The sequence below is a fragment of the Geotrypetes seraphini genome, chromosome 4 (assembly GCF_902459505.1).
Source record: "Geotrypetes seraphini chromosome 4, aGeoSer1.1, whole genome shotgun sequence".
Lineage (NCBI taxonomy): Eukaryota > Metazoa > Chordata > Amphibia > Gymnophiona > Dermophiidae > Geotrypetes > Geotrypetes seraphini.
The window spans coordinates 169,034,559-169,058,522 of NC_047087.1; the positions used below are offsets into that span (position 1 = coordinate 169,034,559).

Genomic DNA, 23,964 nt, shown 5'->3' on the forward strand with positions numbered 1-23,964 from the left:
TCAAAGACACCACAATCCAAGTGAAAGGTATGGCCTTCCCCATCGAACAAACCTTAAAAGTATTGGGAGTCACCCTAGACAAACATCTATCCCTGGAAAAACATACTGATATTACGGACAGGAAATGCATTTCAGTTCTTTGGAAACTACGCACCATAAAAAAATACTTCGACGACACCTCATTCCGCCTGTTGACTCAATCCTCCATTCTCAGCATCCTAGACTACTGCAACATCATTTATCTGGCCTCCACGAAGAAAACCATCAGGAGACTGAAACTTATCCAGAACACCGCCGTTCGCCTTATATTTGGCTTAAACAAATGGGACCACATCACCCCTTTTTTCCACAAACTACATTGGCTACCCCTTGAATCTAGAATCCTATTCAAGTTCGCATGCTTCTGTTACAAAACTGTCTTTGGGCTATCTCCGAGCTACCTCACCCCTCATTTCATCCTGAACTGCAACAAAAAGAACTCCCGCAGAATCAATCTTTTCGCCTTCCCCTTCCTAAAACTTTGTCACCTCAAAAGGTTCTTCAACAAAACCTTCGCCTTCCAGGCAGCCAAACAGAACACTTGAGCCCAAATTCTGCTCAAGGCCCACTCCTACCTTGATTTCCGAAAAACACTCAAAACGCATTTATTCCACGCTCAATATCCTTAATCCCATCTCTTCCATTTCTCTCTCCCCTCCCTCAAACGACCCAACTTGCCCGGTCCCCTCCCCCCTCTTTTTGATCTCCCCCTTCTCTCTAACTCCAATGACCTACTCATTACCCCCCTCGCATGCCCATCTTTATCACCTCATTGCCTGTAATTATGATCAACTGTAACCATGATCAATTGTAATTTCTTGTTAATTTTGTTCCAATACCTTCTTTACTTGTAAATATAGTTTATTGTAATTTCTTATTAAGTTTTGTTTAATTGATGTGAACCGCCTAGAACTCCCTGGGTATGGCGGTATACAAAAATAAAGTTATTATTATTATTATTATTAAAATTTAATATACTGCCAAATCTTAACATCTCTCTTATTATTTAGTTAATATGTATATAGTTGTCTGGAATTCACATCTTTTGCACCATTTAGTTTTTATCTTTGTTCAATATTTTCCATTTCAATTCTGTTTGTTTCATTTTCCCCCTTTATCCTACCTTTCTCCCCATCCTTGCTCTGTTGACTGTCTTTTACTCTTCCTATCCTTCTCCTCTTGCATAATCCCCCTTCCTCTTTTCCTTCCACAATTTCTCTTTATTTCCTCCTAGTCCCTCCTCTCCTGCCAGAGCAGCAGACCTCTGGTAAGTGTCAGCAAGCCAGATTCCAACAAACAGCACTGCTTACCTATAAATGGCTCTGCATCTATCGTGTATACAAGTAAATTCTCATTTTTAAGCAGGACATTTGAACCAGAAACTTCTCTCTAAACTCAGGGCTGTTTCCTGGGCTCAGGGAGTAAGGCTAACATTCCCCCTGGATTACTTTCCTGCTCTTCCCTCTGCCAACTACAATCAAGGACGACGTGTCAAGCAAAATCAAGCACTGCCCTTTATAACATATAAAAACACAACTATTTTTTTTGGGGGGGTGGGGGGGGCTACAAGTTCCTATTGCACATACACTTTCCTGAAAGGACTCTTCTTAAAAGGAGTGGCAACAATAATGCCCGATCAGGGACACCCCAAAAATAACCTTATGGAATTCGCCCACAAGATGAGGATGGCAGACCACGGCAAAAAAATAATAATAACAACTTTATTTTTTGTATACCGCAATACCACAAACAGTTCAGAGCGGTTTACAATGTAAGAGAGACTGTACATACACAGCGAAGATACAATGCAAGGGAATGTAATATGCAGCTGAGCGCAGTTTACAATGCAGGGGACTGTACATATTCAGCATGGGTGTTTATACAGCGAAGATACAATGCAGATTTACAATGCAAGAGCCTGTACATTTACAGCGGAGATATTTATTCAGTGAAAATACAGTGTGAGCGACTTAAGAACAAGATATGATGCAAGAGACTGTATAATGCGGTTGAAGTGGATTACTATGCAAGGAGAGGTCGTAGAGATTGGTTATTTGGAGGGGAGGGGTTCGAGAAATTTATCAAAGAGATAAGATTTGAGAGATTTCCTGAAGGAAGAGTACGATGGGGCAGATGAGATGAGGGTGGTCAGGCAATCTGTCCATCTGCCAGCTTGGAATGAGAGAGTTCTATTAAGGAATCTTTTGTAGGTGCATCCCTTTGGGGATGGGTAAGTAAACAGATAGGCATTGCATGTTCGATTGGTGCATTGGAACGCAAAGTGGTGATACAGATATATCAGGGATGAGCCAGATAAGGTTTTGAAGCAGAGGCAGGTGAATTTGAAGATTCTATTGGCAACCAGTGAAGTTTTCTGTAGTAAGGGCTGTGATACCAGGTCTGAAGACCTCTGAACCTTATGGCCAAAGGCAGCACCGTTCCGTACAACAGTAACACCAAGCCCAAACATAGGAAAATACATTAAAATCCTAAATTACTAACAAGGATGCAGGAGCTCAGGCCTTGATAGCCGCAAACAGGTCAGGTTTTCAGATCCCTAATTAGTATACATGAGAAAGATTTGTATACAGCACATGTAGTATCTGTGGCACTCAAAGCCTTAACTTCTACATCCCTAACCATATATTGTTATATTTGGCAATGGTTACTTTGTATATGAGCATCAGTATCCAATCTATAGGGTTTTTTTTTTTTAAAGCCAGTACCTGGATTAAGCACATCTGCAAAGTCTGCAACTGCTCAGGATTTATCCCCCTCAGTTCAGTTATTGCAGTGATCATGTACCAGGTCTCCTTCCAACACCCTAACCTAGGCCCCAGGTCTGGCCACTAGATGCTGTCACTGGGATAAACAGTGTCCACAAAGTGACCCCAGTCCCAGGAATTAAGCCCAGCATTTTCCACATGGCAGCGCATAGCACTGCCAACACTCTGGTCCCATAGAAGTAGGTTTTTATATAATTTTGTACATTTAATTTTTCAGCTACTTTATAAATTGAAAAAAACGCCCTTAACTTTTATGTTTTTACTTAATTCACACCATGTCGCTTTGCCCCAGCCTAGCATGCTCTACCCTTAACAACCCCATCCACAACTCCAGAGAATGACAGATATGTGCCACAAACCTTGGAGAGTTGTCAGCAAAGGTTCCCAGGGGTCAATCCGAAGGATGCTCTGGACAGGATCTGTTCACTTCAAACCAGGAATCTATACAGCTGTGCAAGTGAGAAAAAGATATCAAAAGAGGGGCAAAGGGCAAGAGAGAAAATGAAAGAGGCGGCAGGAAGTAATGGGAAGGAAAGAGATAGGAAAGGGCAGGAAGGAGCCAGAAAAAAAAAAGAGATTTAGTTCATGCCATCAAAGATTTCACATCAATGCTACAATTCTACTGATCTAAAAGCATTCTTTGCAATATACTATGTAAGCCATACTGTATACCTGCAAAGATAAATGTCATTGTTAAAGGAGAGAAGCATCTGGGTTAGAGCTCATAATACAATTTATCTTAGAAATATCCACTGGGTTTTCCTCAGTTCTGCAGTATAATGTAAGGAAGATGAGGGCGAGAGAGTCGCAGAAGGATGTGGATCATTGATTCTGCCAAACATGAGGAGGCAGAGAGTATTATCGTAACAGATGAAGATTATTGATATAGTGTCCCCTCAATGAGATTGTTTAATGGGTGAAAGGCAGCGAACTAGAAGATGCTTTACAGTCAATTGCCTTTCTATTAACGCCTACAACAGTCTGGGCTGACCCAGTTATGTTACTGTTAACTATTTTACTGAGTCATTTTCGGCAGGGAAGAGATCAGATAAGTTACTGTCAAGAAATGGCGGGTCTTTAAACAGGAAATGAAGTTGCTTCCTCTCTTATCTGCTGAAGTAGTCTACATTTCAACCACCAGAAATCATCAGTTCTAACTGCTGTATAAAATAGTCAAGCAATGGTAGGACAACTCCAAATATATTGCCCAACTACAGCTAACAGGATAGTGCAGTATATGGTATTTAGTGCAAGCTGTGCTGCCTCTACAGGCCATACTTGCTCTGCTTAATTGTCCAACCCCATAATATTCAAGATAAGCAGGGAAAACACAAATGGCTACTACCTAAGTTGTCCTATGATGGACCTTCACATATTTAGTAGGGCTGTACCAATTATTTGTGTTTGATTTGATTTCACCCCAAACAGTGCCCCGAATACATTTGCATTCTGCAAATATCGATTTAAATTCAAATACAAATAATCTGGGGCTCTACTGAGCTAAATCTTACCAATATAAACACTTGATCTCTGATTTTTTTTTTTAAATCATTTATTTTTCACATATCCTACAATTCTATGCGGATTACAAATTATTCAGGTACTCAAGCATTTCTCCCTAACTGTCCCGGCAGACTCCCACTCTATCTAATGTACCTGGGGCAACGGGGATTAAATGACTTGCCCAGGGTCACAAGGAGCAGTGCAGGATTCGAACCCACAACCTGCTTCTTTTATTATTTGTTATGTTAAAGCCTCAATGCCCATTATTTGTATTCAGCTGAATCATAAAATATGCTTTTCAGTACAGTTCTAATATCTAGTGGCAAGTGGTCTTCTGTGCCTCTACCATGATCAGCTGGCAGCAGTTAGCTATTTCGGGCACCGACTGAATATGACCCAAATATTCAATGCCGAGCTCAATCTGGGCACTGGCACTTAACATCCTGATTGACAGCCAATTCTCAGTTCTGGTCCTGGATAGCCAGCTAGACATTAGAACTTGTGTTTGTATTGTCCTCCTTGCTCAATTAGTTATCTGGGCACCAGATCAGGACATCAGCGGTGCCCAGAACAACTTCCAGGACGGTGACGGCAATATCTAGCTAATGCCACAGTGGTCAGTGCTAATAAGTGGCACTATCTGATGGAATGCTGCTGAATATTAGCACAATTTAATGGTAAAGGAGTCTCTGTTTCCTGGTATAATCATTTTAAATATGGGCCTTCGAAAGTGTGAACCTTGGAAGAATTACATGGGCTCCCTTGCACATCTATTATTTAATAGCTTATCTACTTAGAGATGGATAATCCTGCCTTTTTTTTCACCCTTCCCCATGAGCTGTTTATAGTTAGCTGAAAATTATTCTCATTTAAATGGCAGGGTTCCACCCCACCCTCACTAGAATCTAAATTAGCAACTTCACTTTTTAATCTCTCATACGTTATTTTAGGTTCACAAGTTGTGCTTGCACTCTTGGTAACCCATAAAGTGGACCATTTCTAACTGACAAGCCAATGCAGTCAGCTTCCAGTTCTCTTAAACTGGTCTCGGGTCAGAATTCACTAAAAGCAAAAAGTTTTTTTTATATTAAGCCATAACAACTTAAAGGGGGCGAGAAATGTGCTCTTCTTTGGTTTATTCGGCAGACTGAGGTAATTAGGGAGGGGTCACATGATATGTACAGTTCCAAAGTTTTGTCTCAGTCTCCACCTTAATCCTATATCAGTCTGGAGAAGCTAAAAAAAAGTAAATTATTAGGTAAAAGAACCTAATTTCTCCATTCAGTAGTTAACAGGAGAGTAAATTAATTAGGCTCTTTTACCTGCTAATTTACTTTTTTAGCTTCTCCAGACCGATATAGGATTAAGGTGGAGAGTGAGACAAAACTTTGGAACTGTACATATCAAGTGACCCCTCCCTAATTACCTCAGTCTGCTGAATAGCCAAGAAGAACTAAAAACTATATACAGAAAAACAAACAAGACTCCGAACAGGAGTACCAACAAATAAAAACAGAAATGCTGTTGGAAAATGCAAAGGAACAAATGAAATAGCAAAGGGCCCCACAGCTCGCCAGCCAAGCCACAGCCACTGTTCTTAATTTCCCCGGCCCACCTCATCACATTGAAAGAAGCCGCCATTAACCCCAAGATTTGGAGGAAATCCTGCGCCCAACGACACCGGGACACCATAAGCAGGAAAATTTGAGAGTGTAATTTGTTTGCCCGGGCCTCTGGGAGGAAGACCTTCCACAAGGAGGTGTCAAACACCACCCCAAGATACTCCAGGCACTGCGAGGGGGCCAACTGGCCCTTGGCAAGGTTGACAACCCAGCCCAGCGACTGCAGGAACTCCACCACCCGAGCCGTGACCTGGGTGCTCTCCTGGAAGGATTTTGCGCGAATCAACCATCGTCCAGGTAAGGATGCACCAGAATGCCCTCTGTCTGCAAGGCCGCCACGATGACCACCATAACCTTGGTGAATGTCCGGGGAGCTGTGGTCAGACCAAAAGGGAGCGCACAGAACTGAAAGTGCTGGCACAAGATCGCAAAACAAAGGAAGCGCTGATGGGAGGTCCGATTGGAATGTGCAAGTAGGCCTCTATCAGGTCAAGAGAGGTTAGATACTTCCCTGGCTGAACCACCAGAATCACCGACTGCAGTGTCTCCATGCAAAAAGATGGAAATCTGAGAGCCCTGATGACCCCCTTCAAATCTAAGTTGGGCCGAAAAGTCCCAAAAGTAAATCGAGTACCGGCCGGTGACCGACTCCTAAGGGGGCACTGGAACGACAGCTCTGAGAACTAGCAATCTTTTAAGGATATGACAAAAAATCTGCTTCTTCCACGGTGCATGACAAGAAGCTAGAAAATGATCTGGCAGGGAATGGGCAAACTGCAGAGCAGAACCCTCCTAAATCACCTCCAGCCAAGCACCCACCGGAACCAGAGGGGGCACGGGCACAGAGTCATTGGGCAGGACGGACAGCAGGGGAACCGACTGAGGGATTCTCAGCCTCCCAACGGGCCCAACAGGACTGCATTTGCTAAAAGGAACGACCCCTGGCAAAATCAGAGGTCGGGTAGGGAGCAGTCCCATGTTCAGGGCAGTACCTACGGAAATCTCGCAGACTCCCCCGAGCAGTGCCACCTTGAAGAGCCTGGCAAGCACTGTCTTCAGGCAGGCAGGGCACTTTAGAGTGCAGCAGAGTTTGAACTAACTAGTCCAAAACCTTTGGCAAACAAGGACCCTTGAAAAAGAAAATTTAGAGCATTTAGAGATAGACACCTCATCCGTCGACCAAACCTGAAGCCAGAAGGTCCGATGTGCAGCTATGGATTTGGCAGATGACCACAAGATAGTACTTTGCCATTGCTTTCTCCTGCATAGTGTGCGGCTCCACTATGTTGCTGCTGCCCAACATAGGGCCCTGCAGCCTACAGTCATAGAGGGCATCTGAGAGGAAAGAGGCAGCCATCTGAATATTCGCCTGATCATCAGACTCACTGTCAAGGACCTGCTCGGCCCATCGAAACACAGCCCGACCCACCAGTCCTGCACAAATAGCTGCCTGGACCCCCCAAGGCAAACATCAAAATTCTGTTTAAGAAATGTCTCCAACTTATGCTCCTCAGAGTCTGTTAAGACAGAATTGCCCTTGACGGGCACAGTATGCTGCGTAGCAATAACTGAGACCACCGCGTCCATCACTGGCCACTTTAAGGTAGCCCTATCCCCCATGGGGACGGGATACAAACAAACCAAGAAGCGCGCAAACCGAAAAGACGCCTCCGGTGAAGTCCACTGTGCCAGGATAAAATCCAAAAATAAAAACTGGATGTACTGGACAGAGAGGGAAACAGAGGAAATCCCCCCAAAGAAGAGGGTCTTCCACACTCGGGGTCGCAAGCGGTGCCTCCTCAAAGCGCAACACTGAGGAGATCTGCTGAATCAGATCTGAGAGCTTGTTCCTCTGAAAAAGGCATTGCTGGTAGATGGAAAAAAACAAGTCCCCGGTACCAGCAGCCATCCCTTGAGAGGATCCTGGAGATGTCCCCAAGGGTCCAGGTCCTCATGTGTTAGTTAAGCTTTCCTCAGACAACAAGTCCTCATCCAAAGCGGTACGTGGGCGTCTGAACGAGGGAGGAGGAGGGGGACGCGAAAAGAATTAAGAGGTCAAAACATCAGGAGGCGCGGAGGGAACAAACCCTTGAGATCCCCTGGAAACAAGTAGGACCCTCGGGCCGCCTATATGCTTTACACAAAGCGAAAAGAAAATGAGGGGAAAAACTTCCCCAACGGCCCCATGGGACTCCCTGCCTCAGCAGGGGACCCTGCTGTAACCTGTGTCTGTTATGTCAAAACAGGGAGAAGGCACCTTCTAGAGGGGCACCTTCTAGAGGGGCCCCTCCAGGGCCTGTAGCGGCTGAGAAGACTGAACTGTCCCAGCCGCTAAAGCAGGCAAAAGCCAGCATCAGTTGAGAGAAAAAGCAGCTGACAGGAAATCCCTCCGTGGGCGGCAGGAAAAGACCGGGCTTCTCTGCAAAGCTGCTCCGGCCACGAGGCACTGGCGGCTGGGAGTCTTAAACACCAGCAACCGATGCTGATAAGACTTCCACAACCGCACTGGCCCGAATAGCTGTTTTCAGGCCAGCCGCAAGTGCCTCGCGTCTGGACCAAATTGTGCACCTCTCCCCCTGAGAAGTGCTCAATTGCTCTATATGCAACCTAGCTGAAAGAAAAGTGCTGGTTAGTTGAAAAATACAGTAATTTACAGCATATTTAAAGGGAAAGAAACCCTTTAGACCGGCACTGCCTGATATTTTTTTCCCCCCCAAAAAAACAGACTCCACTGGTTCTCTAAACAATAAACCTTACCACAAGGGGGTAAAGCTTACTGTTGAGGCACCTCTACAAAAATGTGGGGAGGTGGAGGAAGGTGGGTGGAGGGACCCTGCTCAATACCCGCTGGGGACAGACCCCCATACAGGGTCCACCCAAGCTCAATCTGGCAACAAAAAGGGACAAAAATTGCTAAACAAATTCCAACAGCCCTACCAAGGGAGATGGGTACAGCTCACCACACCTGCTGGAGACTGAGAGAAAACTGATTAGGGAGGGGTCACATGATATGTACAGTTCCAAAGTTTTGTCTCAGTCTCCACCTGCTGGTCATGATGAGATATATACCCGCTTGTAAGATTAATCCTATACCGGTCTGGAGAGTGCTAAAGAAAAATATATTAGTAGTACAAGGGTCTGTCCAAGGTGGTAAGATCAGATTCCTGATCTGACAAGAGTGAATGAATATTCAGGTTTGGAAAACATTCAACTTTCTTTACCTTAGGCTTGTGTCTTTTTTCCAATTATAGCCCTAGTGGTGATCATTTTTTCTTTACAATTAGATACAATCATTATTTTATACGAGGGTCATTTCATAAATAATGCACACTATTTTTTAAAATTGACATGTTTTATTTTTTCAAGTTTTTTTTTACAATCCTTCAATATAATCTCCCTGCTTTACAATGACCGAGTTCCAACGTTCCCAAGCTTCATTATTCCATCCAAGACACCATTTTTGTTCAGTTGCCGAATGGCTCAGGTACTGGCAGAAGAAAGCTCTTCCAGAGATGCAAAACGATGTCTACGCATAGGTTGTTTCAACTTTGCAAAAAGGTCGAAGTCTGGTGGACTCATGTCTGGACTGTAGGGAGCATGAGGTAACACCTCCCAGCCGTACTCGTGTAGTTTTTCAATGACGAGTGGAGAGCTCCATCTTCCCCTTGACCAAAAATATTTCAATGAGTTCAATCAAAAGACAACAAATGATGATTTTTGCTTATGATCATGAAGGCATCATCATCACAGACAAAGTTCCATGTGGAAGAAGTGTCACAAGTGTATTATTGTGATTTCTTGCAAAAAAAAATGTGCAGAAAAATGCACAAAATCTGACCTCAGTTGCTCTTGGCTGGGCCACTCATTCTTCATGACAACGCTTGCCCGCACATAGAGAATATAGTCATTGAAAAACTTCGCGAATACGGCTGGGAGGTGTTACCTCATGCTCCCTACAGTCCAGACTTGAGTCCACCAAACTTTGACCTTTTTCCAAAGTTGAAACCACCTATGCGTGGACATCGTTTTGCATCTCTGGAAGAGCTTTCTTCTGCCGATACCCGAGCCATTTGGCAACTGAACAAAAACAGTGTCTTGGATGGACTAATGAAGCTTCCCGGATGTTGAGACTCGGTCATTGCAAAGCAGGGAGACTATATTGAAGGATTGTAAAGAAATAATCATAAAAATCAAGGCAGGTGAATTTTTGAAACCATTTATTATAATATTCCCACATACATATCTGAATTAAAAAAAAACAAAAAACAGGAATAAGTCTCAGTTAAGATCAGGTATTTATGGAGACTCACTTGGTGCCTGATGGTATTCCAGTGTGTTATCACAGCAAGTTACTAGCTATGGTGTGATTTTAGACTCAGCTCTTGCTATGCAACTGCAGATGAGATGTGTAATGAAATCCGCCTTTTATTGTCTGCAGCTGCTTAGGTTGACAGTGATGCTGCGAGCCCTTGATTCAAGCTGCTGTTCAGTGTAGCCCTGGGCAAATAGTATGCACTGAAGTGAGGAGTTAAGGGGTGCATCTATTTCCCAGAAAGGCAAGCTTAGAGTTCTAAGATTATCAATGCTGTGTATTGGTGTATGAAGGGCAGCCCTAGCAGTTGGAGTAAAACCATAGGTGCTAATAGGTAACAGGAGAGTATGAATTTGTGACCCAGGAAGTTTGAAAAAAAGCTCATGCACCTGGGTTTCCATGGGAACCACAGACTACATGCAGACAAGTAGGCACCTATGGAAACGGCTAGGTACTCAGGACAGGAGTTCCAGCAGTTTCCAGAAGCTTAAGAAACCCATTGAGAAGCCAAGCCAGTTTAGGTCTCAGTGTTGCAACTCCCGGTTGAGTGAGCTTTGAAAAAAACCAGCGGTATCTTACTACAGGCAATATAAGTTGAAGAAATGTGGATCCATCAGGCAATAGATGGACACCGGCCTACCATGCCTGGATTGACTGGACAGAACAAACAGATAGTCAGAGAGAATTCATTGGTTCTAAGTAGTGAAGAAAGACTCTTTGCACATCTAGTCTCCATAAGATCTGATCTTTCTGCTCTGACCCTATGGGACGTAAAACAGGCAGACAAACTTCCTGGGTGACATAGAAATCCAATACCACTTTTGGAAGAAAAGAAGAAGAACTACATGGAGGGATACCCTTGCCTCCGTGATAGAGAAAGGACTCTCTACAAGAAAGCCCAAGTTCAGAAATATGCCTGGCTAAAAATTGCCACAACGATGTAGAAAATGCAGAAAGAAAAAACTGTAGTGGGCTTTGCGTTCCTCTACTATGTAGGAGGAGCCAAAGACAAAGTGTGTGGCTTTCTGCAAGACCTGGTTTGCGGGTACAGATTTCCTATCGTACAGACTCCGGAGTGGATGTAACAGAATCAAGCTTGCTACTTGAAACTCTATAGATTGCGTCCTCCCCAACACTGAGCAAAACACTCCTACTGATTTCATTCATATCTATGGAACTGGTCCCTAAAAGTACCCCCCCACCTTCTCCATATAGTTTGTTTCGGGGTGGGGAGGGTTCTAATAAGTTAAGAGGGGATGATTGGGTTTAGTCAACATGGTTACATGTGTTTCTGCCATGCATGTCAATTATGAGCAAATAGTTTCCATAATCAGAGGAAATGTTTCATTCCCACCTCTACCCCCATGATAAATACAGTTTCACTAGAGCCTATAGTATACCGGTATATTTCCTTATGCAAACTATCACAAAAAGATGGCTCTCATCCAAATTATATGGTCACAGAGAGAACTAGAAGACCAACAGATCATTAGAGTTGTTATAAAAATGGGTACTTTACCATAAACTGCTATAGGTGCTTTATTATACCCAAAATAAATCTCATACCCTATCAAAAAAATTTCTTATTCTGAGCTTTGGTTCTATTGCAAATAGCCTCTATAGTGTTATTCCATGAACTTTCATCTAAATATCTAGGGGATTCTACTTCATCCTATCTCACTTCCAATATCCTCCACCAAACTTAGCCAATCACAGCAAATGTTATTGGCCAGAGGCCAACGATCATGGACTTCAACCAACATTGATCCCAATCTGTCTATCAGCACTAAACCCAAGAGCTCTGCATGGAAATATACACCAAGTGCCAGTAAGCCTACTCCTAAAGGGTCTTCTTTAGCATTTCCATAATGCATAACACAACCCTAATTGGTATACTCCAACAGAGCTGATACTACCATGTCGCGCAATAAGATATTTATCCTTTAGAATGCATTTTTTTGTGTTTACATCTTTAGACTTAGCACCAAAAGTAGGAACAGATCTTGAGACTGGTCCAAAGACACAACTGATGGTCCACTTGGAATTTTGTAGCACATAAATTACTTGGCTATGCAATATATCAAAGCTAAAATGTGGTCCTGATAAGTTATGGAAATATGCGTGGACCTTCCACCCTAAGTAGGCACATAAGCGTCACTAAGATTTGTACAATATCTCCAGGACTGAATCCAGATCAAAGGACATCGCACACTAATTGCTGATGATGCTAGTAGGCATCCTGCAGGCCTACTGAGTAAAGAAAACTTCATGACCTGAAAGCTAGAATGCAAGATTCAAAGTACTTCAATTGAAGGGTCTCCATTTGACAGCATTTTCAGATTCTAAAAAGTAAGAACATGATCTGACTGGTCAAAAAAATAAAAACCTCAAAAACACCTAAACCTTTTCTTATTGGACTAACCCAGGATTGGGCAACCTTGGCCCTCAGGAGGTATAACCCAGTTGGATTTTCAGGATTTCTCCAATAAATATGCATAAAATTTATTTCTATACAATAGAGGCAGTACACACAAATAGATCTCACACACATTCATTGTGAGAAATCCTGAATACCCAGCTGGTTGAGGCCCTTGAGGACTGAGGCTGCCCATCCCTGGACTAACATAATACATTTTCTGACAAGCTCTTGAAGACCAGGACTTTCTTCTTGAGCAAAAGAAGTCTGTTGATTTCTTGGTCCTGGGAGCTATGAGGTGTAGTCATTCTCAGTGGGGCAGCTGGTTTAGATAAGGGGGTGGACATTTCTTGTATCAGCTGCTAATTTATGACCCTTTGATAATACATGCTAGGAAAGGATGACTGACGCACTGCACTCTTCTGATGTAACTGTATACTGTGATGTGAGTCATCTGTACAATTTTTGAGCCCTCTGCTGGTCACCAAATATGCCAATTAGTAACATATTTGGGTATTCATTTTGATTTCACATAGGCCAAACATTTTGACATGGTGAGTTTTTCCAGGTACTACCCAACTGATCCAGACAGGAACCACTGACTTAGTTCAGGATGTCTGAGTTTTGCCAACAATGGGCTATATTCAAAAGTCCATGTGTGTGAATAGCATGCATGGATATTTCTGCTTGCTATAGTACAGTATATATTCCTCAAACTGTGTGGATATTCTGAAATTGTGACTTCATATTTACCAAATAGCTCTGAAATCCTTCAAAATCATGTATGTAATCTGATAAATATCCTCCTACATATCTCAAGAGGTCCATATCCCAAGTTCAGATGGGCCACATCTGACCCATAGGCCACATATTGGAGGCCCAGGACTTAGTGGCTCTGTAAACCTGAACCTACCTACTGAAACATCTGTCTCCACACATTAAAAAAAATAGGAGTATAATACTCCTTTTTATCAGAAACTTCATTGGCTGTCGATAGTCTAGAATTTTGTTTAAATTTTCATGATTTGTTATAAATCAGTCTTTGGTATGTCACCAGGCTATCTTGTTCCTCATTTCTCTTTGAGCCACTCTAATAAGGGTACACGCAGAGTGCATTTGTTTACATATCCCTCCACAAAATTTTGTCGTTACAAGAAGTTCTTTGAGAGAACCCTCTCGTTTCAGGCCGCTAAACTGAATGTATGGCTTGGAAAAATTATGTTAGAGGTCTCTTCTTATTTTGATTTTAGAGAATTTTACCAAAGCCAAATAAAGATCCCACACTGGTTTCAAATTACAGGCCTATTTCTTTAATTAATGTTGATGGGAAAATTTTAGCTACGATTTTGGCTATACGTTTGGTTAAAGCTCTCCCTTTTATTATTGGTATGCATCAAACAGGATTCGTTGCTGAAAGACATTCTTCTAACAACACTAGGCTTGCATTGCATATGTTGAATTTATCCAAAGCTTTAAAAGATCCAGTTTTTTCTGTATCACTTGATGCAGAAAAGGCTTTTGATCGTGTTGAATGGACCTTTATGTATCAAGCGATGGAATGGTTTTGTATCGGCTCAGGATTTACCGTATTTTCACGCATATAATGCGCGCGTTATACGCGTTTTTACCTACCGCGCATACCCCTCGCGCGTTATACGCGTGAGCGCGGTATACAAAAATTTTTTTACATAGTTCCCACCCCGCCCGACGCCCGATTCACCCCCCCCCAGCAGGACCGCTCGCACCCCCACCCCGAACGACCGCTCGCATGCGCTCCCACCCGCACCCGCATCCACGATTGGAGCAAGAGGGAGCCCAAGCCCTCTTGCCCGGCCGACTCCCCAACTCCCCGACAATATCGGGCCAGGAGGGAGCCCAAACCCTCCTGGCCACGGCGACCCCCTACCCCCACCCCGCACTACATTACGGGCAGGAGGGATCCCAGGCCCTCCTGCCCTCGACGCAAACCCCCCTCCCTCCAACGACCGCCCCCCCCCCCCCCAAGAACCTCCGCCCGCCCCCCCAGCCGCCCCGCGACCCCCCTGGCCGACCCCCACGACACCCCCACCCCCCTTCCCCGTACCTTTGGTAGTTGGCCGGACAGACGGGAGCCAAACCCGCCTGTCCGGCAGGCAGCCAACGACGGAATGAGGCCGGATTGGCCCATCCGTCCCAAAGCTCTGCCTACTGGTGGGGCCTAAGGCGCGTGGGCCAATCAGAATAGGCCCTGGAGCCTTAGGTCCCACCTGGGGGCGCGGCCTGAGGCACATGGTCGGGTTGGGCCCATGTGCCTCAGGCCGCGCCCCCAGGTGGGACCTAAGGCTCCAGGGCCTATTCTGATTGGCCCACGCGCCTTAGGCCCCACCAGTAGGCGGAGCTTTGGGACGGATGGGCCAATCCGGCCTCATTCCGTCGTTGGCTGCCTGCCGGACAGGCGGGTTTGGCTCCCGTCTGTCCGGCCAACTACCAAAGGTACGGGGAAGGGGGGTGGGGGTGTTGTGGGGGTCGGCTGGGGGGGCGGTCGGAGGTTCTTGGGGGGGGGGGGACGGTCGTTGGAGGGAGGGGGGTTTGCGTCTAGGGCAGGAGGGCCTGGGATCCCTCCTGCCTGTAATGTAGTGCGGGGTGGGGGTAGGGGGTCGCCGTGGCCAGGAGGGTTTGGGCTCCCTTCTGGCCCGATATTGTCGGGGAGTTGGCGGTCCTTCGGGGTGGGGGTGCGAGTGGTCCTGCTGGGGGGGGATGTATCGGACGTCGGGGGGGGCATCAGGCTTTCAGGATGGGGACAGACCTTCAAGGGGGACAGGCAGACCTTCAAGGGGGGACAGGACTTCAAGGGGGACAGGCAGACCGAAGGGAGTGAAAAAGCTATTAAATAAACCCACTAGCGTGTCAATGTGTTGAGAGGAAGAGGTGGTCTGGGAAATTCTGCTGAGAAAACTCCGGGTCCATTTCCACCCCCCAGTTACCCTAGTCCACTCCACTCAACTGGTTCACATACTGAGTGGGTGTTTGGGTGTTGTTCCTGGGATCTCTTTCAGTGGTTTGTCAGTATCTCCTTGTGGTGAACGGAGAGTTGGGACAGCGCACGGAGAGTCGGGGCAGTGCACGGAAAGTAAGGGAGGGTGAACGGAGAGTCGGGACAGCGCATGGAGAGGCGGGGCAGTGCACGGAAAGTCAGGGAGGGTGAACGGATAGTCGGGACAGCGCACGGAGAGTCGGGGAGGGCGAAAGGAGAGTCGGGGTGGCCAGAGGAGAGTCGGGGCGGGCGAAAGGACAGTCGGGCTGCATGCGCGGTATACCCGTGAGCGCGGTATACAAAAGTTTTTGTACATAAAATCGTGGTTTCTGCGCGCTATACCCGTGTGCGCGTTTTACACGGGTGTGCGTTATCTGCGTGAAAATACGGTATACAAATGGTTCAAGCATTGTATAGCTCTCCTATTGCTAAATTATATATTAACAATAATTTTTCAGAAGGTTTTAGGTTGCAAAGGAGGGTTAGACAAGGTTGTCCCTTACCTCCTTTGCTTTTTGATATTGTATTGGAAAGTAAAAGTGTTCCCTCTAAGCTGAGCAGGAGTCCTCCACCCACAGTCTCACCAATAGAGGGTGCTGTTTTACTGTCACATTTTTCAATTGTGAGGGACAGGCAAGTTCTGCAGGACTCCAGGGAACATACCTGTCCTTAGCGACTGAAAATATTCCACCCCCTAGTGGTAGCAATGCAGCTGGAGGACACCTGCTCAGCTTAGAGGGAACAGTGCGCCGCGGAGACCCTTGTTATTAGCCATTCAGCAAACAGAGGAGATACAGGGTATTCCTCATAAAGATCGGGAATATAAGATCTCGGCTTATGCGGATGATATATTGCTCTATTTGAGAAATCCTGAGAAAACCATTCCTTGTTTACTTGAAATAATTGAGAATTTTGGAAAATTTTCAGGATATAAAATAAATTGGAATAAATCAGAAATTCTTCCACTCAATGTTCATTGTACAAAAGGTTTGTTTGATTCTTTTCTCTTTCTTTGGAAAGAGGATGGACTAAAGTATTTAGGCATTTGGATTAAAAATACATTGGATGAAACAATGAAAATAAATGAAAAATCGTTATTACAGAAGGTTACGGAGATGTGTGAGCAATGGAATCCTTTACATCTTTCATAGTGGGGGAGAGTCCAAACTATTAAAATGATGATTTTACCTGTGGTTTGTTATCAGATGGGAATGTTGCTGGTATATTTTCAAGGGTCCTTTTATAAAAAATTAAATAGTATTCTTTTAAAATTTATTTGGCTGGGTAAAACACCTAGAGTAGCTTTGATATCCTTACAAAGATCAATTTCAGAGGGAGGGGTAAATTTTCCAAATTTTTATAGGTATCATCAAGCCTATATTTTGCACCAAGGTATGTATTGTATCCTCCCAGAACTCATGGAAAAACTCCCTGACTGGTTGTGGTTAGAATGGCAACTCATGTCTCCGATACGTCTGTGCCATGTACTCAGTATCAAAATGCCTAGCTACAGTAAAGATAATAGCATACTAGCAGATACATGGAAAACATTGCGACATGTAAGCAATTTAACAACTATTTCAATTCATAAATCTACAAAACAGTCTATATGGGTAAACTCCAAGATCCAAATTGGCGGAGAGAGACAAGTCTGGAAGCACTGGATGATAGCAGGAATACGAATATTGGATGACGTTATTTATAATGGTACTATGCTTGAATTTTCACAGTTGCAACATAAATTTGGTCTTAAAAATTCAGAAAATTTTAGATGGGTGCAACTGAAGCATGCCAATCAGGCGGGGTTCCCCGATTGGAAAAACCTTAACAAACATTATAGTTTGGAGTTTCTGTGTTTTCAGACAGACTTCTTGGGTCACCAGGCCGCCCAATGGTACAAAGTGTTAAGTGGATTTAATAAAAAGAAATTAAAAACTGGTTTAAGAGATATTTGGAGCATTGAGATTAAGCATCAAATTACTGCATCTCAATGGCCACGAATTTGGTCTTGGAGGATGAAATGTACGGTGTCAGCATCTATGAGACAAACTTGTTTTTTTCTGTTACATAGAGCATTGTGGACCCCTGTTAGGTTACAAAAATTAGATAGTTATTTGTTTAATAGATGTTGGCATTGTCATCTGGAAGCAGGAACTTTAGATCATTTACTGTTTCATTGCCCATTTATTATGAATTTTTGGAAATCAATTTGGGACCAAATTAATAATTTATTAGTTAACCAGTGGCATTATCCTATGATACCGTGATATTTGGTATGGAAATGAGAGCAAAAAGTCCGATTTCTGCAAATAATAATAAATTACTACTTATAATGACCGGTGTTGCCATTCAGCAAATTACATATAATTGGAAGGATTGGAGGAGATTAAATTATAACTTCTGGTGGAACTCTTTATGCCATATTTATAAAATGGAAAGGTTTATTGCATTGCAACGGGGATACTTTAAGAAGTTTCAGGATGTGTGGAAACCATTAACAAAGTATTGTAAAGATTAATTTGAAATTGTTTCCCTTATACTTATCGATTTAAGGGGTAGGGAGGGGGGAATTTTATTATTACATGTTTTATATGATAATGGAATATAAGGGTGGATGGGGTGGGAAAAGGGAAGGGATATGTTTTTATGCAATATATCAATGATTGTTTGTAAGTGATGTTGTTAATGTTAATCTGAATGAATATATTTAACACTTAATGTAATTTTGAAAATGAATAAAGAATTAAAAAAAAAAATACAACAATTTTTAATAGGTTGGTATCTTAATGCATCCTGTTTTAATTTTCTAATAAGGTTTTTTTCATTTAATAATTTGATGTATTTTATCTGCATTGTATGTATCAGTTTTACTTGTTGTGAATCGCCTAGAACCTTTTTGGTTTGGCAGTATATAAGAATAAATTATTATTATTATATGTCCTTGTGAGACTCATGTCCTTTTTCACCTGAGCCATCCAGTACTAGAGATAAAAAGACACTATTTTCTGTTGCAATTTCAATTTATACATAAAGCACACAGCTCTATCCTTGCTGTATCTCAGCCAAACATTTATATAAACATAATATAATATGCAACAGATTTACAGTGAACTAAGAAATTAAAGGCTGTCTTGAGAACATTTTTCTGAATTTGGCTATAGCTTAATGACTGCAGAAATGTCTTGATCAGTTTACCTATAATTTTACTGTTTGGTGTGATCGATGCAAGATTGCTGGTTGAGGTAGTGCATACTGGTGCCATATCTTTATTTGGTCTCATCAACTGATGTAGGGATGTTTAATGTGTTTTCCTATCTAAGGATTTCCTCCTTCAAATTTTACTATATTGTATACCGTTTTGACATATTTGCTAGGAAAGGTAGTATATCAAAAATTCTCAAACCATAATTTTTTACCCATCTGCATGGTCACAAATCAAGATGTTTGGTAAGATTCTTAAAAAGCAGCAATGTTGTACCTTTTGTGATAAATGCAGAGGCATGGCAGCCTAGCTATCGTGTCTCCCTGTAGCAGCTCCTCCAGGCAGATGACACATTCCCCAGCATCCTTTGTAAGCACATCATCTGAGGACAAGAAATAGCAAGTTAGATACTTGAGAGGCAAAAATCCCCACACCAACATACTTTCCACCACCTCTAGAATATTTCAGAGTCATGCATGCAGCCACCTCAGGGCAGCTTGCTCTAATGTTGTACCACAGTGTTTCTCAACTCAGTCAGATTTTCAGGATATCAAAAATGAATATGCATAAACTTCATTTGCATGCACTGCCTCTATTATATGCAAATTTATTTCATACATATTTATTGTGGATATCCTTACTGGCAACATATTCATTGTGGAACCTGACTGGCAAGGGGGTACTCCAGAACTGAATTGAGAAGCACTGTTGTACCACATGGCTGCTTCTAAAAGTAGCACGTTGGGGAGGTTACTTTTATTACCACTATCCAATTGCTGCTTAGAATGAAAAGACTCAAGAAACCAACATGATCTAAGCTGACAGCAGGAAGAGCTGGGAAAGAAGGCTGAATGTGAACACAGACATCCTCCTGACTGAAATCTATGTTTAGATCAGGGGTGGGGAATTAGGGCTGCAATCCAGTTAGGTTTTCAGGATTTCCCCCAATGAATATGAATAAGATCTATTTGCATACAATGGAGGCAATGCATGCAAATTGATCTGCATATTCATTGGAGAAATCCTGAAAACCTGTCTGGGTTGCGGCCCTCATTCCCCATCCCTGATTTTAATTCCTTAGATCACACAGCTTGCTTCTATCACACTATGAGAACTGGAAGAAGCATGTAAGTGCTTCCCACTCTTTCCTCCTCTTCCCCCTCCCCAATCTAATTATGTCTGCATCATGCTGTCAGTGGTACTGAGTACACTAAAGCACAGAAGATGGAAGCTGCATTGACTTATTCCGATTATAAAAACTGTGCTTCTTTAAAAAAAAAAAAGAAAAAAAAAAATATGGATTTTCCTCACTGCTATAATTCCTGCTCAAAACAGAGAGCTTAGAAGCTGAAAGACTGTGGGACTGATGATAGATAAGACAAAAACAACGGTTGGGGAGCTTTTCTATCTAAAGCTCATAATGCAATCAAATTTGAGGATAAGTAACTAATTGTTAGTGGCTTATATTCCTACAATAGCATCAGAGGTGCTGCTTTGTCAGCTACCAAAGGATGGGGCACATCATATGTACACACTAGTGCTGCCCAATTCGCATCAATTCGTTGTCTGCAAAAATCAGACTCACTGATTCAGCGATCAACACTTCCCTACCCATACCACCCCGGTGGGACCTGACATACCTCTGAGGCATCCTAAAGCAGCAGCACTTTGAATGGGCTGCTTCATGGCCTGTCCCACCAGGGCCTTCCCTCTGCTGCATCACTGATGTCATCAGTGACATGGCAGAGGGAAGCCCTAGTGGGGATGACTGCGAAGCAGCCCATTCAGAGCACTGTCGCTGCTTTAGCAGGCCTCGGAGATATGTCAGGTCTCATCATGGGAGGACTGGTGGGGTGCTGCTGCACAGGGGGATGGATGGGAGGGGAGGAAAGATGCTGCACATGGAGTGAGAGAGGAAGAATTGGGGTGGAGAAGAGGAAGGGAGAGATGAAAAAGAGGTAGAAAGGGATGAGGGAGAAATCCTGCATAGGGTAGAGGGCAAGAAGAAAGAAAAATGTTGCACACATCATAATGAAGGGGATGAAAGGAAAGATGCTGCATGGAGGGGAACAGAGAGGGAGGGAGAGAGAGAGAGAGAGAAGGGGAGAAGGAGGGGGAGATATGGCAGTAGAAGGTTGAAAAAAAATTTATTTTCTATTTTGTGATTACAATATTTGAAATATGTATCCTGCCAGAGCTGGTGTTCGACAGCGAGTGTAAGTTAGGACGTAACAGACCCTATCCCGCCCTTAACACAATCATGATAGTGTTTTTTAGCGCAGGCCGGTGTGCTGAATGCTCTGTGCTGCTCCCGACACTCATAGGAACTCTATGAGTGTCAGGAGCAGTGCAGAGTATTCAGCGCACCGGTTTGAGCTAAAAAACACTTTCACAGTTTTGTAAAAGGGAAGGAGAGAGAGGAAAAGTATTTTTTGTTTGCACTACAGCACTGGTATGGGGGTGGGTGGAAATACTTCAAAATAAACCTGCCCAAGATGTTTGAATAAAATGCCCGATTGGGTGGGAAAAGCGAATCAAACTTTATTCAATAGACCGAATCAAATCAAAACATATTCCCTGAATCAGGCAGCATTAGTGTACACCAGTGGTTCCCAAACCTGTCCTGGGGGACCCCCAACCAGTCAGGTTTTCAAGATATCCCTAATGAATATGCATGAGAGAGATTTGCATACCTGTCACTTCCATTATATGCAAATCTCTCTCATGCATATTCATTAGGGATATCTTGAAAACCTGACTGGCTGGGGGTCCCCCAGTACAGGTTTGGGAACCACTGATGTACACCATCTTCAGCATTAACATTGGGTGCTTAAAAAAAAAAAAAGAAAGCTAAAATAAATAACAAAAAATGTCTTTTTAAAACCATCGAGGGTGTTTACAAGAATAATGTCCATAGCAGTACAGAGCAGCCATGGAGAAAGAACATAAGAACATAAGCAATGCCTCCACTGGGTCAAGACCCGAGGTCCATCATGCCCAGCAGTCCGCTCACGCGGCGGCCCAACAGGTCCAGGACCTGCGCAGTAGCTCCCTATCTATACCCCTCTATCCCTTTTTCCAGCAGGAATTTGTCCAATCCTTTCTTGAAATCCAGTACCATACTCTGTCCTATTACGTCCTCTGGAAGTGCATTCCAGGTGTCCACCACACGCTGGGTAAAGAAAAATTTCCTAGCATTTGTTTTGAATCTGCCCCCTTCCAATTTTTCTGAATGCCCTCTTGTTCTTATATGTTTAGAAAGCAGCTCTGTTACTCATAGGCCACACTCAAGTGATCACAGGGGACTGTCCTCAAAGGGAAGTAATATTCTGTGGCCTGGTGGGGGTTGGGGCTGAGAGTAAGAGTAACTAGGAGGAATACAACAAGTGTTTTTTCTGGTGAATTTCACCACATATTAACTAGTTTAATTTTAGCAAAAAAGGTAGTTCCTCTCTCATCTTTCTTTCTGTAAACCGTGCCGAGCTCCGCATTCGTGGAGATGGTGCGGTATATAAACCCAAGGTTTAGTTTAGTTTAGTTTAGATGATGATTAAAATTGGGAAGACTGCATAGAAGCCAGGCCAGAGTTATGGTATAAACATGAAATAAAGATTATACCAGGAGTTTTCAACCCAATCCTCAGGGCACACTTAGTCAGTCTGGTTTTCAAGATATCCACAAGAAATATGCATGAGAGATTTACATATAATGAAGGCAAGATGATTTAATGTTTTTATACTCTTTATTTCCCGATGACCATACCTTATCACAAAATACCAAGACTCATTCACCAATCAGTCAATTTACACTTTAAAACGATGCTGTCTTTGGTTTCAACTATAGTTAAACATCTTTCTATTATAACCGGTTAATTAAATCAGAGTCAAGAGTTCTTAGTTAATAACACTAAAGACAATGGAGCCAGCCAGCATAGATATATCTGGATTTTTTCCTCCACATTTGTTCAGCTTTATGCAACCTTCGATTCTCAAATCTTAATTCTTCATTACACCACAGCACACAATAAATCTTTCCAATCTTAATTTCTGTCATTTGAGCGTTTAGTGACTATAAAATTATAACATATTGTTAATTGTATAGTTTAAACCAGTGTTTCCTCAACTTCTTCAAGCCAAGTTTCCACAAAGTACCCCAACATCTGATCAGAAGAGAATTTGAAATGGACATATTAAACAGTTAACAAAGGGCTAGATTCACAAAGCAAACTCGTCGTGTCAATTTCTAGGTCATTTATAAATATGTTGAAGAGCACAGGCCCGAGCACCGAACCCTGTGGCACTCCACTCATGATGCATTTCCAGTCCGAGTATTGTCCATTCACCGCCCACTCTGTTTCCTATCCACCAACCAGTTTTTAATCTTAAAATCCTGCCACCCCTCCCTAAGAAAGTAACTGGTAAAGCTCTGTATTAAGATAAACTATTTATGTAATTAGACAGTCCCTTTGATTAAAAAAAATAAAATCTAATCCCACCATAGTTCAAAAGACATAGCATTATAGTTTGTGCCTTAATTTCACTTTTCCTGTTTAATGACACCAACAATATTTTGATTTATTTTGCACAAATTTGTTTTCTAAATATGGTTATTTTGATATATCTGTTCATAAATTTCTGCTCTGAATGACTGGTCTGTAGGTGGTCTCAGCGTCAGCTGCCACCTCCTTCGCTTTCCTGGCCTCAGGAAGCCCCGATTGACATGCAGTGATTCCTCCTGCTGATTGCATAAATATGCAACTCTGTGCAGTGGAATTAAAAGCAATAATGCAGAAATAGGGTCCCACTGTTTCTTAAGGAACAATGACAAAACTGGGCATTGTCCCAGCTGATTTTGCCAAGAATACTTAGCTTCTGGATACAAATTTAAAATAGATATATGGGGCCAGCCCATTGGCTCAGTAGTAGAGCTAAGTATATTCTGGGTTTGATTTTGGAAGACAGAAAGAGGGAATCCCAGTCACAACAAATCTTCAGACTCAAAAAAAACACATGTTAAGTTCTAGATCAGTGTTCTTCAACCACTGGTCCATGGACTAGTGCCAGTCCACAGA

The 23,964-nt window shown here is 43.1% G+C and overlaps 1 protein-coding gene across 1 annotated transcript in view; it reads right to left on the reverse strand.

The window, feature by feature from the left end:
- ZNRF1 (zinc and ring finger 1) overlaps positions 1-23,964 on the reverse strand; it is a 306,791-nt gene that overhangs the window by 18,445 nt on the left and 264,382 nt on the right. Inside the window, exons 3-4 of the mRNA XM_033943348.1 lie at positions 19,170-19,275; positions 3,185-3,274 (exon numbers count right to left, since the gene is read on the reverse strand). Coding sequence (XP_033799239.1) covers positions 3,217-3,274; positions 19,170-19,275 — 164 coding nt within the window. The 3' untranslated portion in view covers positions 3,185-3,216. The remainder of the gene's footprint in view (positions 1-3,184; positions 3,275-19,169; positions 19,276-23,964) is intronic.